Source organism: Temnothorax longispinosus, chromosome 6 (assembly GCF_030848805.1).
Source record: "Temnothorax longispinosus isolate EJ_2023e chromosome 6, Tlon_JGU_v1, whole genome shotgun sequence".
Taxonomy (NCBI): Eukaryota; Metazoa; Arthropoda; class Insecta; order Hymenoptera; family Formicidae; genus Temnothorax; species Temnothorax longispinosus.
This window is the reverse complement of record NC_092363.1, coordinates 8,259,747-8,272,500: the sequence shown is the minus strand read 5'-3', so window position 1 is coordinate 8,272,500 and position 12,754 is coordinate 8,259,747. Positions and strand designations below refer to the sequence as shown.

The window sequence follows — 12,754 nt, the reverse complement described above, 5'->3', positions numbered from 1 at the left end:
TAAATCTTTGAGTATTTAATAAACGCCGGCTCATTGTCGAGGAAACTGATTTTCACTTAACAATTTTCTCGCACAGCTGATTCTATATACAGCTGATTATTTAAAGAACCGAACACTTACCGAGAGTTCACAGTGCACGTTATAGAAATGTTACATTATTAGATATGCACATATAACAATTATAATGTAATAAGACTGAACAGGGAAAAATAAACTGTAACGACCCAAATATTCTTTTTCTAATTTTCCTGATTTTTTAAATAAATAATTTATTCGTATTTATACAAGAAATATGATTTAATGAAATGTGATAAAAATGTGGGGAAATTTGTGAGTTATCACAGTCTCTCAAGCAACAACCTAAATCAATCGATTTCCATAAAAAACTACCATATTAAAAAAATCATACGAGATGTAGACTCCAAAACATCTTCAGACATATAGAATAAATATGAAAGTAGGATTTCAGGGAACCTTGGGTTGAGCGATGCCATTGTTCTGAGAATTAGTGTGTTGCGTTTGCTCAGCAGCTGTTTGCAGAAGTCTTGTTCGACGTCTTGTATAATGTTGCCACAGTAGAATCTGCTGATCGTCAATAAACTTTGTACATTGAGAATTCACAACTTCTCTTCTAAAGTGCTCGTACTGCAATAAATCCAGGAAGTACAAGCACATGGGGTACTTTAAATACTTTGCATATTCCGGTTCTTTCCAGTATAACAGGTACTTGAGATAATTAATAAATGTTGTGTCTTTGAAGTAGCCACGCTGTGCCAAAACTAGAATCATATTTATCATAAATAAAACAAGTTTTTCTTTTAAAGCTAATTATAAATAAGGAATGCAGAAGGATCATTCTTGCTTACAATTCAAATAATTTGGATTGGCGAGGCATTGCACAAATTCTAACTCAACCTGAAATCGTAATCGCTGTTGATCATCTGTCTCTGGAGCTCCTGAAATATAAATTTTGCAGTATTCTTCTTCTTCTTCTTTCGAGATGAGATTGAGAGAAAAGCTCGTCGATTAACTTTGTAGCGATATAACGTAATACGCAATTAGATAAAAGATAAAATTGGTTGTTACATAGCTCAATAAGTTAAAGACAGGTTAGGTTAAAGCAAAAATATTTTATGTCAAGTAATTTTTTTGAAATTTATTTCAGTCACAACGTATTAAAGACTAAGATAGCTGTATAATTGAGAAAAGATAGGTTAGAATAGAGAGATGCTAAACGTAGAACGAAGAACAAAAACGTACCGTTCATTCCAATGAAAGATGGTTTTCTGCCTTTCATGAGCCCCGGCGGATCATCCAGTCGGTTCATAGTACATCAACTGTCGAATATTTGATACTTGTCGTTTTTACAACAAACATACAAAAATGATGCTTGGCAAGTATTCCACAACTCAATTCACACAAATGAATGCAAATGAACTCGTCGGCCGTCAAATCAAATGCGAAATACCGATGCCCTTTCGTTTATACTTGTTTATGCCGTCAATCCGATATCGGTGCTGTGTGGTTACGCGCAGTTATGTGATATTGGTATGTCGGTATGTGCCGTATGCCGTATGTGGTATCCTGTCACGTCGGCGTCGTCCGGGTCGTCATGGACTTCACCCATAACCTATCATTCTCGTCAGTCGTCAACACGCCGATCGCAGCGCCAAGCCATGGGAAAAACTAATCGGAACGAATATATCGCGCACGACGTTTGAAACAACCGCTTATATAACGTTTACGTGACTCGTTTATATAACTAATTATACTTTTTTTTATGTCGTTACATATATATGTATATATACATATATATACTATATATCAGATTTTACATCACAGTTATGTTATTTAAATGAGAGCTATAACAAAATTCTGAAATAAATTTGTCACCACTTATGGTCCAGACTGAATAATGTTATTGATAGCCTAATGATAGTGATTTAATAAGAATATGCTTATCAGCATCAAAATTTAAATCGGTTATCGATTTAACCTCGCTGCCCACCAGCTTTAGAATTTCATATAACCCACCTGGGGTCATTTTTTACCCCGCTTATAATTCCTTATTTTATATTAAAAAGAAAAGAGATTTTGACATATAAATAAAAGATTTTTAATGTATAAACATTTTTATTGAAAGCAAAAGTAACATAAAGCATAACATTATCTTTGAATGTATAAAGCTGGAACACGAGAAACACAAATTACGTATTTCGGCATGTTCATATTACAACTTGCATAGAATTAATGAAATGCAAGTTTTTACATGATATTATATCTAAACGGTGGGTTAATACTTGTAAAATTACACCAAAACATTAAAAATACATTATTACATACAACCCAAAATTGACCCTAGTTTTATATTTTTCACAATAAAAAAATATTTGTAACAGTTTAAGAATGAAAATTGCTGAAAACTTTTAGCATAAAGTATGAAAAAACCATATCTAGGAGTTGAAAGCGAAATAAATATTTAAAAAAACCAGAAAATATCGCCATTTTTAGGTGCGTGGGGTCAAAAAAGACCCCAGGTGGGTGACGAGGAGTTAAATGGATTTACTGTCCAAATAAAAAGCTGTGTTTTTAAAGACCGACAAAAAATCGGCGCGCGGTTTACTGAGTTTGGAAAAAGTGTACAAAATTCCCACAATATTATTATTGATTAATTGTGTAAAATCCAATCCGGACTGTAAATGGTGTTTTTCTCTCTAATTGATTGTACATTGTAAAACGGTCATGTTTCACTCACTATTAATAATTATTTACGATATTGCAATCCCCGTTCCTATATGCATGTCGATTGTTGACAATTTGTTTTATGTATAAAACATAATGGTAAAATTATATAACAATGTATACAATGTGCAGCAACGACAAACAAAGTTCAAGAAAAATGTCTCTTAATGCATAACGATAGCAAGTTATCAGAACATAATTTCTGTCTGTCAAGAATTTAATTAGTGATTTCAGTTATAGTGAAGATATAATTGTATGTTGTCTGTATTAAGTTGTTGTCTGTATCACGTATACTAGCTTCGTGGGATAAAACGCAAATCTTCGTATGGTCACGCATAGTGCTACCTTGAGAGTCGGTGAGTAATAATCGCGTCATATTCCAGTCGAGTGTTCATCAAGCAAGTCATTTCTCGCATGAGAGTTATACGCCTGAGTAAAAGGTAACTGTTTCTATCTTATTTTAACATAATTATTCTAAAATATCTATTTATATTATAATATTCTCCAATCTAATTTCTATATCGTGGGTTAAATATTTAAAATTAAAGACATTTATCTTTTCTATATTAAATATCGGACGACAAGAGTTAGGCGGGCATATAGTGGAGTGGGGCACCATCGCGTCTCGCAGAGAATCACATGGTATTTTTGGGGACGCATCCTCCACATACCATCTCTCGTTACATCCAACCATACACTGCTCTCCATCACTATCATCCATGATCGACATCGACATACATATCCCCAAAACTTGTTTAGGACATAAATTACATCTTTATGTAAAAGTGATAACATTTCAATTAATCTGAATAATTACTCCTTAATTTTAATAAACGTTAAAAATATTTCTTATATTAATAGAAAATTATATACAAGTGAAGTCAACTATGTCGCTGGTCAAGAGGATTTCCTACGAGGAAGAAAAGAAGAAAAATCCCGAGTTGAAAGATTCCGATATACAAATTCTAAAGGACTGGGCCATGAAACAGTCGCATCTTCCGAAAATTTTAGACGTTGAATACGTATTGTTCTTGCACAGTAATTACTATCGTATCGAGGCTGCTAAGAACACCATCGAAGAATATTACACTTCCAGGACTCACATGCCAGAATTTTTCTCCGACAGGGATCCACTTGGGACAAAGCAATTGCGAGAGATATTCAAAGTTGTGTGAGTATTAAAAATTTGTTTACGTATTCAAGTAATAAATATTTTAACAATATATCCAAATGCATGCTGACAGTTAATAGACTTTGAGATATTTCATGTCATAAAGTTTCATATGTTTAAATATATCTTCATTTTTATTCGTACATTTCTGAAGTAAAAATTAAAATTATAATAAATAATAAGTAATATAAAGGTAAAAAAATAAAAAGGAGCTGTCGAGCTTAAATATCCATAAGACATCTAGATATAAAAATAAAATTCAATCCACGTGTGCGTAAAATAATTAAATTTATTTAAAAAGGGCGTCGATGACACTGCCAATGACAACGAAGGAAGGATACAAACTTGTTTATTCGAGATTAATAGATTATGAACCGTCACGTTTTGTTTATAACGACGTCATGAAGTACTTTTCTATGGTGGTTGACTTGTGGTTGTACACCGAAGGGACCGCCGAGGGTCATATAATTATTATAGATATGGCAGGTGTTACCTTCGCTCATGCTGGCCGTCTTAGTCCCATGGGGATTAAGAGATATCTTTATTATTTACAAGAAGCTATACCAATCAGACTTAAAGGTCTGCACTTTATTAACACCAACGCAGTCATGGATATCATTTTGTCGATGATGAAGCCGTTTATGAAAAAAGAGTTAATGGAGGTGGTAAGAACAATAAAAATATTTTACATTAAACATAAAAGAGTTCCACGCATGTAAATAAATAAAAAAGATTTTGTCTTTTACTTAATTCCGGATCAATTTTTATTTGAAACTTGTTTACCAAAAATAATTTATATTAAGAGTCAAAAGATCAGTACGCGGTGAGTATAATAATAACGTTTTCTCTAAAAAGAAATAGATTCAACATACATTATTATTATTATTATTATTATTTGATTCCTAAATTTTTTAAATATAGTAATGACTAATGAATACGTCTTATATACATACACATACGTATAATAATACATTTTCGATATATTTTCAGTTACATATTCACCCCACGAACTCAACGAAGGACACGCTGGCAACGTTTGTGCCACTGGAAGCATTCCCTTGCGATATAGGTTTAGGTGGAAAAGCTAAACCGTTGAAAGAACAACAGGAGGAGATATTAAAAAAGATAGAGGATCATCGTGAATGGTATCTACAAGATGAAATCACGGGTCGTGTAAACGAAGCATTAAGAGTAGGCAAAAGCAAGACGATGGATTTGTTCGGGGTCGAGGGAAGTTTCAAGAAACTAGATATAGATTGACTCGTTTAATTTATGTCGAAAGTATAACTACATAAAATTGCGTAAAATACAATATATTTATATCGATTTATATCGATTCATAAATATACAATTTTTTATATTCACGTGTGAGAATCGCACGAAATAAGTAAATATTTTATGCTTATAACACAATAGAATTAACAATAATACAAATATAACGATTATCCAAAATTTCATTATAGTTTATTCATTGGCAATTAATTAATTGATTTTGCAAAAACGATTTACGCGGTTCATATGTCTCGAAGATTCCAAAAAACATAATATGCAGTCTATGATAATCACGATATAATATATAAGTTAAAAGATCTCTAGAAAAAAGTCATATTAATCCATATTAACTAATATTTAAAACGTTATAATAATACATCGTAATTCCAAGTATGATCTAAATATTGTGATGGAATATTAAATAGCTTTAACACCAACAACCGGCGGAGATGTAATTCTGTAAAATTGTAATGTCATTCTGCTATTATGTTCATAAATTTAATCTAATATACATATAAGCAAAATTTTTTACTCAAAGTCTTGAATTTTGACATTTTAATCACGGCACTAGAATCTTACAACGCAATCTGTAAAGTGCGATATTATTTGAAAAATCGAGAAGTGGATTTATTTTGATTATGTTTCTCATAATTATGGATCATAATTAACATAATACGCAATTATTATAGATATACGTAACGCACTTTTGTACGTAGCATGCATAATAGATTTATTCACTCGCGTTATATAGTTCTTAGAATCACTAGATGCAATTTTCTTACAATTTATTTCAACCTGTTACGTTAAAGAAAATAAAAGGAGTTAACATACAATATAATGTAGAGTATTAATTCAATTAATACGTTTCGTGCCGCGTCTACTGATGTTGTGTTCTCCATTTAAGCCGTCTCTAACATTTTGAAATGTAACATAGTTATCATATAATGTACCATCGTTGTAGTACACGCGGTCTGAATGGACAGTCGCGTAAAAACGGCGCGACATGGAACGTGTTAAAAACAATAAGATTTATATAACGCAATACAAATGAGATCTACAAGCATATACAATCAATTATAGTGCATGCGTTCTTTATATAATTATGCCTCAATCTCTTTTTTGTTATTTAGCTATTAACTTGTAAATAGCTGTTTGAAATTAATATTTTTTATCGCGCGATCGTGACTACGCAGATGGAATATTTTAGTCTTCGTGGAGCGCAATATGAAAGTAATCGTTCTCGGCGTGTCGAACGCTCGAAACTCTCGGACATTCTCTTTTAGAAATCAGTGTGTAATCGACTTATCGCGTGCGCAGCAGCGATATTCTGTGCTGTGTTACCAACATTTGTAGGACAGATCCACCTGTGAATAACCGGTTAAGGAACAACTGGTCAAGGTAGATTGACGATCTAATTTTTTCTCTAACTAAAAATCTCATTTCCGCGTCTGCGAAAGTTGAAATGTGCTAAATATGGAAAGTGTATTATAGAAAATCATTAAAAGGAGAATCTTTTGTATTGTGTATTGTGTGTGTATGTGTACATGTAATATATAATCGTATTTTTGAATTTCAAAAATATGCGTATAGAGAAAGGAAAGAAAGAAGATTAATATAAATTTAAAATAAAGTCACATATATGAAATGCTAAGGTTTTTAACTTAATGTTGTGTATCTATATATGTATATAATATATAATCACAGAAAAAATAAGTACAAATTTTAATGAATAGATACATTCACTAAACTAACGTATCTGGCTTATCTTGATTATTAAAAAATGTTATCTACGATAACGATAGTGATGCGTTTTTACAGTTTCAGATTTTTTTCGAATTATATGTTATAGCAACGTATTGTTCTATCTCGCAAGAGATATTTTTTATATCAATACAAGTATATCGCGTATCTGATACAGTTTCTAATACAGTTCAAAACAACATTATCGAGTTTATAATTGATTTAGTATCATATCAATCGTATTTTTAATTAATTAAAAGTAAACGTTTGCGCTCAATATACATATGTATATGTTTATATTTTTTCTTGTTTCTTTGCATGATTTCATATAATTCTTTTTCTCTTTCCCGCAAGTGTATCTAAAAAAAATATATATATATATATATATATATATTGTATATAAACGAGGACAAATTTGTAGGTCGATCAGAGCACCGATGTCTGCACTACCGACTCGATATGTTAGTATAGAAGAAGAGTGCAAGCGAAATCCGGAACTCAAGATGTCAGATCTGCAAATGTTAAAGGATTGGATGGAAAAGCAGCCTCATCTGCCACGAATAGAGATGGTGTATCTTGTTATGTTTCTGCACAGTAACTATTATCGCATAGAGCCGACCAAGAAGACGATAGACAATTTTTTTACCATAAGAACGCTTTTGCCAGAAGTGTTCTGTAATAGAGATCCAATCGCGTGGAAAGAATTGCGAAAGGCCTTCTCCGTCATGTAAGTAATCCTGTTAAATTATTAAGATCACCAAGTATCATTAAAAATCATATGGAAATATAAGAAAAAATTAAGTATTCTTTCGATAACAGAGCAGCTGTGCCATTAGAGGAAAAAACTAAAGAAGGATACGTCATGACACTTGTCAGATTTCTGGATCCGAATCCGAATAAATTCGATCATTTCGAGTGTACTAAGTATCTGCTTATGACGTGCGAGGTGCAAAATGTGGTGCATGGCACCAGCGAGGGATTGGTTGTTATTCTTGATGCAGCTGGCCTGTCTTTCAGCCATGTCGCTGCTATGAATTTAATGGGATTAAAAAAAGTTTTATTCTATATACAAGAAGCTGCTCCGGTTCGATTGAAGGCCTTACACGTACTGAACGCTATGCCCATAGTAGATACATTTTTGAATTTGTTAAAACCCTTCATAAAGAAGGAAATGATGAATCTTGTAAGTCAATCGCATTTTAAGTCTCTTCTTTTTAAGAAGCATTTAAGAAGGAAAAAATATAAGATACGAATATACATTTATTACTTTAGCTGCATTTTCATTCAAACATGGAAACCGTGAAGAAATATCTACCTATCGAAGCTTTGCCAAACGAGTACGGTGGGAAAGCGGGACCTATCGAAGAAATAGCAGCTAAGCATATCCAATTGCTGGAAGAATTTCGCGATTACTTTCAGTATGACGAAGCTAATGGACGAGTGAACGAATCTTTGCGAGTTGGCAAATGCGAAAGTGCGGAAAATCTATTCGGTGTAGACGGTAGCTTTAAAAAGTTGGAGCTAGATTAATCAGTTAAATTCAAATTTCTTCAAAAAAATTTTTAATACTTTGTGTGTCCTCTCTCTCTCTCTCTCTCTCTCTCTCTCTCTCTCTCTCTCTCTCTCTCTCTCTCTCTCTCTCTCTCTCTCTCTCTCTCTCTCTCTCTCTCTCTCTCTCTCTCTCTCTCTCTCTCTCTCTCTCTCTCTCTCTCTCTCTCTCTCTCTCTCCCTCTCTCCCGCTCTTCAAATATTACAAAGCATCATATTTTTGTTCAGTAATTTTTTTACCATTTATATAAGTTATATTATATCAACATTTACAAAGGTAAACACAAAAGAGGATTTGTATAATATAATTCGATTGTCAAATTATCTTAATAATTATATTATTTTGTGATACACAATTTGTATGCATATAATTATTGTTATGTAACTAACAATAAGTTACTTGAAAGATTATAATAGTTTATTATACGTACATATGCATGTTCATCACTCCTTAAGCGTTTCAATTGTTTGTGCCACAAATAAGCACTACTAATTGTAAAACCTTGTATAACTTGACGCGCATACATGTGTTTTGCGATCGTATAATGCTCGAATAGAAGTTACACGTATCGCAACGCATAATTTTCCGCATGCACACCACTCTAATTAGAATTGATTTATAATACAAATTAAACTCGTATATCTGCAGTAGAAAACCGGTTCCAGCCAGCAGTGCTCGCTAAGTCTCTGAACGGTTCGCTTTACTAGCTTTGAAAATATCATATTGAAAATTCGGAAGGAAAGAAAAGGAGGTATTTAATAATCGTTATACTTATGTTGTCATTTTCATACTGTTGTTAAGCATGGAGTAATAAATGATATATTATAATTATAATTATAATTACTGAGAGGCTTTTTAATTAATTCTTGATCAAGGAATAATAACTAGAATATTCCAAGTTTGATTAACATCGAGTATAAATTAACTATAATACTATTTAGTAATCCCGCTTTGCATGCATTAGTTTCTGACTAGTGGTTGTTCAGAAAATAACTTTTTATCAGAGTTATCTGTTTAAAAAATTTCTTATTTTCTGACCAATAACTAACCAATTTTACGGCATTTTTTTTTTCAATTTGTAACCATATAACAAATTCAAAACAGTAAAAACTGAATTGATTTTTCTCAGATATTTTTCTATTCAGATACAATAAAGTATATTTTAAGCTGCAATTCAAATTGCAATGTCAATAATGAAAAGAATCACATTAGAAGAAGAAATGAAGAAGAATCCTCAACTGAAGCTATCCGATATACAATCACTGAGAGAATGGTGCGAGAAACAACCGCACTTGCCAAAAATCGAGGATAGTTTTCTCGCCTTATTCCTTCACAGTAATTATTATCAAATGGAACCAACGAAAAACACAATCGAAAATTACTACACAACCAGGACGCATTTACCAGAATTTTTTTGCAATCGGGATCCGCTCGAAGAAAAGAAACTACAACAAGCCTTCAAAGTCACGTAAGCGATTTTACGAATATTATAGTGAGTGAATAGTGGTATAACTTGTTCGTGTATAAAACGGCTAATTTTTATAAAATTTGAAATGTTAAAAGTATAATATACACTTTGAGATCTGTACATAAAATAACGCAAATTCTACAATATGTAGATATATAGATATACTAGTATTTAATTGTAGATTTTTAAGAATAATGTAGAGTAATTTTGCTAATATTTTGATGTATAGAGAGGAAAGTGCCCTATTTCAGACAGAATCCAAATATGAGATATGTTAAGCTAAAAGGCTCTATATAGGCCCTATCTGTTGATCCCACCATGAAAAAATCCCCCCATCTCATATTAGAATCCTATCTCATAATAGAGCACTTTCCTCTATTGATATATTAATAATAAATTGAGATAAATTGATTTGTGACTTAAAAAGGGCTATACTTTCCCTAAACGGAATAACAAAAGACGGTTACAAGATTATATGTGGAACATATCTGGACCCCGATCCTTCTAACTATATCTTCAATGACAACGCGAAATATTCCACGATGTTACACGACATATATTTTCTGACGGATGGTACGAACAACGGTTATACTTATATTGTCGATGCTAGTAAACTATCATTTGGTCATGTCGCGCGAATGAGTCCATTGGGAATGAAGAAAATGTTGTACTACATCCAAAATGCGGCACCGATGCGTCTAAAAGGAATCCATGTCATAAACGCGCCATCCGCCATGGAATTGTTGATGAACACGGCGAAACCTTTCATGAAGAAAGAGATAATGGACATAGTAAATATCACAAATCGATTAATTAAATTCAATTGTAATTATTTAGCAGCAATATTGGCGTTTTTTAAGAAATATATTTATTCGTGCGGTCACGTAGTGGTTGACATAGCGATCAAATAATTCTGTAATGTCTGAACAAATAATTATTTTTAATTGTATTTCTATATAGACTTAAACAAACCTCATTATGCAAAATATAATTTTTGATCGTCACCGATAAACGTAGAAATTTTTGTGTCTAATTGTCCGTAATATTAAAATTTTTATAACCGAAAAAATTATACTAATTTCAATGCTACTATATCCTATTTACAATTAGTACTCAGGAAAGTTTTTCTAAATCATCTCATTTACTTTTCTTATACATAGATACATTTTCATCCATCGTTTAAGAGCCTTTCCGAATATATTTCGGTGGACGTGCTGCCGAACGAGATGGGGGGAAAAGCAGGCTCTGTACATGAATTAGCGGAAATTCAAGTGAAGAAACTCGAAGATTATCGCGAATGGTTCCTGCTAGATGAGGTAAATAGACGCGTTAATGAAGCGTCGAGAATCGGCAAAAGCAAGTCAGTGAACGATTTGTTCGGTATAGAGGGTAGTTTTAAAAAACTCGATATAGATTAATATATTAGATAATTTTTTTATATATTTTAATATAGCTGATTGTTCCATTTTTATTTAATCTCTTTTGTAATATATTATTTTGTACCTTGCACTTTACGTAATGTTTTACGTAATCGTGCATCGTGCATCTATCCGAGTAAAAACAATTATTTATGCGAGAATGTCGTAATCGCTGCAATTTATTAATAATTTATTAGTAATTGTTAATATACACGGTATCGCAGAATCAATGTATCACAAGAATAGCAATTACAAGAATAGCAATAATATCAAGTTTAATTATAAAATTGTATAGTAGAGACTGAAAAAGAAATTTTAGTAAATAATAATCTCCATTTTGATATTTCCGATTAAAAGTTTTTTGTTGTTAAAGAGTACGAGGTCAGATTTTGCGATACCTTGTATGTCAGAGATATCTATCTGGTGACGTAGCGCGGGAGCGAGCAAAAACAGAAGATGAATAAAAAAGAAACAAACGATCGCTTGCTCGCCAACATCTAATAAATATCTAAAATCTAAAAGATCTTGTGATAAAAATCCAAGGTATAAACAGGTGCAATAGATTTTCATTATATTTTATGCAAATAACATAGACAATCTAAAGGTACAAAATCCAATTAATTTATATATACTTTTGCGTTCTAATAGTACTAGAAATTTCACATATTATACCTACAATAAAAGCGATGGAATATTTATAAGATTAGGTCGCAAAGACCATGAGATATCAAGTCTTTTTTTATTGAAACAGTTTGAGTCCTGACTAATTGTTTAGACTAGCTTCTAAACATTGTGAATAATAAAGTGAAAGAAAAAAAGAATTTTAAAAATAATCACATTATTATATAAATCTATCATATTTGTGCAACACATCCTAACACTGCAAGGAGATAACAAAGTATGTAAAAAATATTGTAAAAAATTGTTTTCTTAGAAACCAAAAGGTATTAAATATGAAATAATCGGAGTTCTATTATTATTAGAAAATAATAAATGTTAAACAGTATTACCTAAATCACTATCAGTTTATTGAATTGTTAATCCAGTTTTTAAAAGATTTATTATAGAAATTTATACTTTTATAAATAACTATTTTGTATACCTACTTAAATTCATATGCGCGCGCGCGCGCGCAAGCTACAATGAATCGGGCTTGAGTTAATAGTAGAAAAATATAAATCTTATAAGTAGCGATATCGACGAGATATAAAAAATATTTCCCGTGAAAAAAGAAAAGGTAAAAAAAGACGTACGTGCTGACGATATCACAATCGAGAATTATCATGTTGTTAGGAATTATATTTACGTACATTTATATTGTATCTAGAACTTGTTCAATAAATTGAGTGATTGTAACGCTTTCAATCAATGAATAATAAACACATAATATCAAA

General features: G+C 31.8%; 4 protein-coding genes across 8 annotated transcripts; 3 read left to right on the top strand and 1 right to left on the bottom strand.

Moving 5' to 3' along the window:
* Window positions 1-231: 231 nt before the first annotated feature.
* On the bottom strand, window positions 232-1,662 carry Med31 (mediator complex subunit 31). Its single transcript, XM_071782190.1, has 3 exons — window positions 1,261-1,662; window positions 867-956; window positions 232-779 (listed from the first exon to the last, which is right to left on the bottom strand). Exons 1-3 carry the CDS (start codon window positions 1,325-1,327, stop codon window positions 466-468), a joined length of 471 nt encoding a protein of 156 aa, XP_071638291.1. The 5' UTR covers window positions 1,328-1,662; the 3' UTR covers window positions 232-465.
* Window positions 1,663-3,029: 1,367 nt separating this feature from the next.
* LOC139815327 (alpha-tocopherol transfer protein-like) lies at window positions 3,030-6,830 on the top strand. 3 transcript variants are annotated; one of them, XM_071782177.1, is made up of 5 exons: window positions 3,079-3,182; window positions 3,328-3,521; window positions 3,604-3,913; window positions 4,215-4,578; window positions 4,904-6,830. In XM_071782177.1, exons 3-5 carry the CDS (start codon window positions 3,630-3,632, stop codon window positions 5,171-5,173), a joined length of 918 nt encoding a protein of 305 aa, XP_071638278.1. In that variant the 5' UTR covers window positions 3,079-3,182; window positions 3,328-3,521; window positions 3,604-3,629; the 3' UTR covers window positions 5,174-6,830. The 3 variants fall into 3 exon arrangements, with proteins under 3 accessions (XP_071638276.1, XP_071638278.1, XP_071638277.1); XM_071782176.1 differs by having other exon boundaries at window positions 3,328-3,527; XM_071782175.1 differs by lacking the exon at window positions 3,328-3,521 and having other exon boundaries at window positions 3,030-3,182.
* On the top strand, window positions 6,444-9,314 carry LOC139815325 (alpha-tocopherol transfer protein-like). 2 transcript variants are annotated; one of them, XM_071782173.1, is made up of 5 exons: window positions 6,444-6,583; window positions 7,347-7,652; window positions 7,745-8,108; window positions 8,198-8,426; window positions 9,123-9,314. In XM_071782173.1, exons 2-5 carry the CDS (start codon window positions 7,363-7,365, stop codon window positions 9,179-9,181), a joined length of 942 nt encoding a protein of 313 aa, XP_071638274.1. In that variant the 5' UTR covers window positions 6,444-6,583; window positions 7,347-7,362; the 3' UTR covers window positions 9,182-9,314. The 2 variants fall into 2 exon arrangements, with proteins under 2 accessions (XP_071638274.1, XP_071638275.1); XM_071782174.1 differs by lacking the exon at window positions 9,123-9,314 and having other exon boundaries at window positions 8,198-8,574.
* On the top strand, window positions 9,123-12,716 carry LOC139815328 (alpha-tocopherol transfer protein-like). Of its 2 annotated transcripts, none has more exons than XM_071782180.1 (4): window positions 9,123-9,225; window positions 9,620-9,942; window positions 10,370-10,733; window positions 11,103-12,716. In XM_071782180.1, exons 2-4 carry the CDS (start codon window positions 9,659-9,661, stop codon window positions 11,358-11,360), a joined length of 906 nt encoding a protein of 301 aa, XP_071638281.1. In that variant the 5' UTR covers window positions 9,123-9,225; window positions 9,620-9,658; the 3' UTR covers window positions 11,361-12,716. The 2 variants fall into 2 exon arrangements, with proteins under 2 accessions (XP_071638281.1, XP_071638280.1); XM_071782179.1 differs by having other exon boundaries at window positions 9,604-9,942.
* Window positions 12,717-12,754: the final 38 nt, after the last annotated feature.

Bases quoted from the DNA above. Each gene is read 5' to 3' on its own strand.
- Med31 (XM_071782190.1), bottom strand. From the start codon at position 1,327: ATGAACCGACTGGATGATCCGCCGGGGCTCATGAAAGGCAGAAAACCA. The intron at 957-1,260 runs GTACGTTTTTGT...TTTATATTTCAG, and splicing joins ATCTTTCATTGGAATGAACG to GAGCTCCAGAGACAGATGAT. The intron at 780-866 runs GTAAGCAAGAAT...ATATGATTCTAG, and splicing joins CAATCCAAATTATTTGAATT to TTTTGGCACAGCGTGGCTAC.
- LOC139815327 (XM_071782175.1), top strand. From the start codon at position 3,630: ATGTCGCTGGTCAAGAGGATTTCCTACGAGGAAGAAAAGAAGAAAAAT. The intron at 3,914-4,214 runs GTGAGTATTAAA...TTATTTAAAAAG, and splicing joins CGAGAGATATTCAAAGTTGT to GGCGTCGATGACACTGCCAA. The intron at 4,579-4,903 runs GTAAGAACAATA...ATATATTTTCAG, and splicing joins AAAAAGAGTTAATGGAGGTG to TTACATATTCACCCCACGAA.
- LOC139815325 (XM_071782173.1), top strand. From the start codon at position 7,363: ATGTCTGCACTACCGACTCGATATGTTAGTATAGAAGAAGAGTGCAAG. The intron at 7,653-7,744 runs GTAAGTAATCCT...TTTCGATAACAG, and splicing joins CGAAAGGCCTTCTCCGTCAT to AGCAGCTGTGCCATTAGAGG. The intron at 8,427-9,122 runs GTAGCTTTAAAA...GTATATCTGCAG, and splicing joins AAATCTATTCGGTGTAGACG to TAGAAAACCGGTTCCAGCCA.
- LOC139815328 (XM_071782180.1), top strand. From the start codon at position 9,659: ATGTCAATAATGAAAAGAATCACATTAGAAGAAGAAATGAAGAAGAAT. The intron at 9,943-10,369 runs GTAAGCGATTTT...TGACTTAAAAAG, and splicing joins CAACAAGCCTTCAAAGTCAC to GGCTATACTTTCCCTAAACG. The intron at 10,734-11,102 runs GTAAATATCACA...TCTTATACATAG, and splicing joins AGAAAGAGATAATGGACATA to ATACATTTTCATCCATCGTT.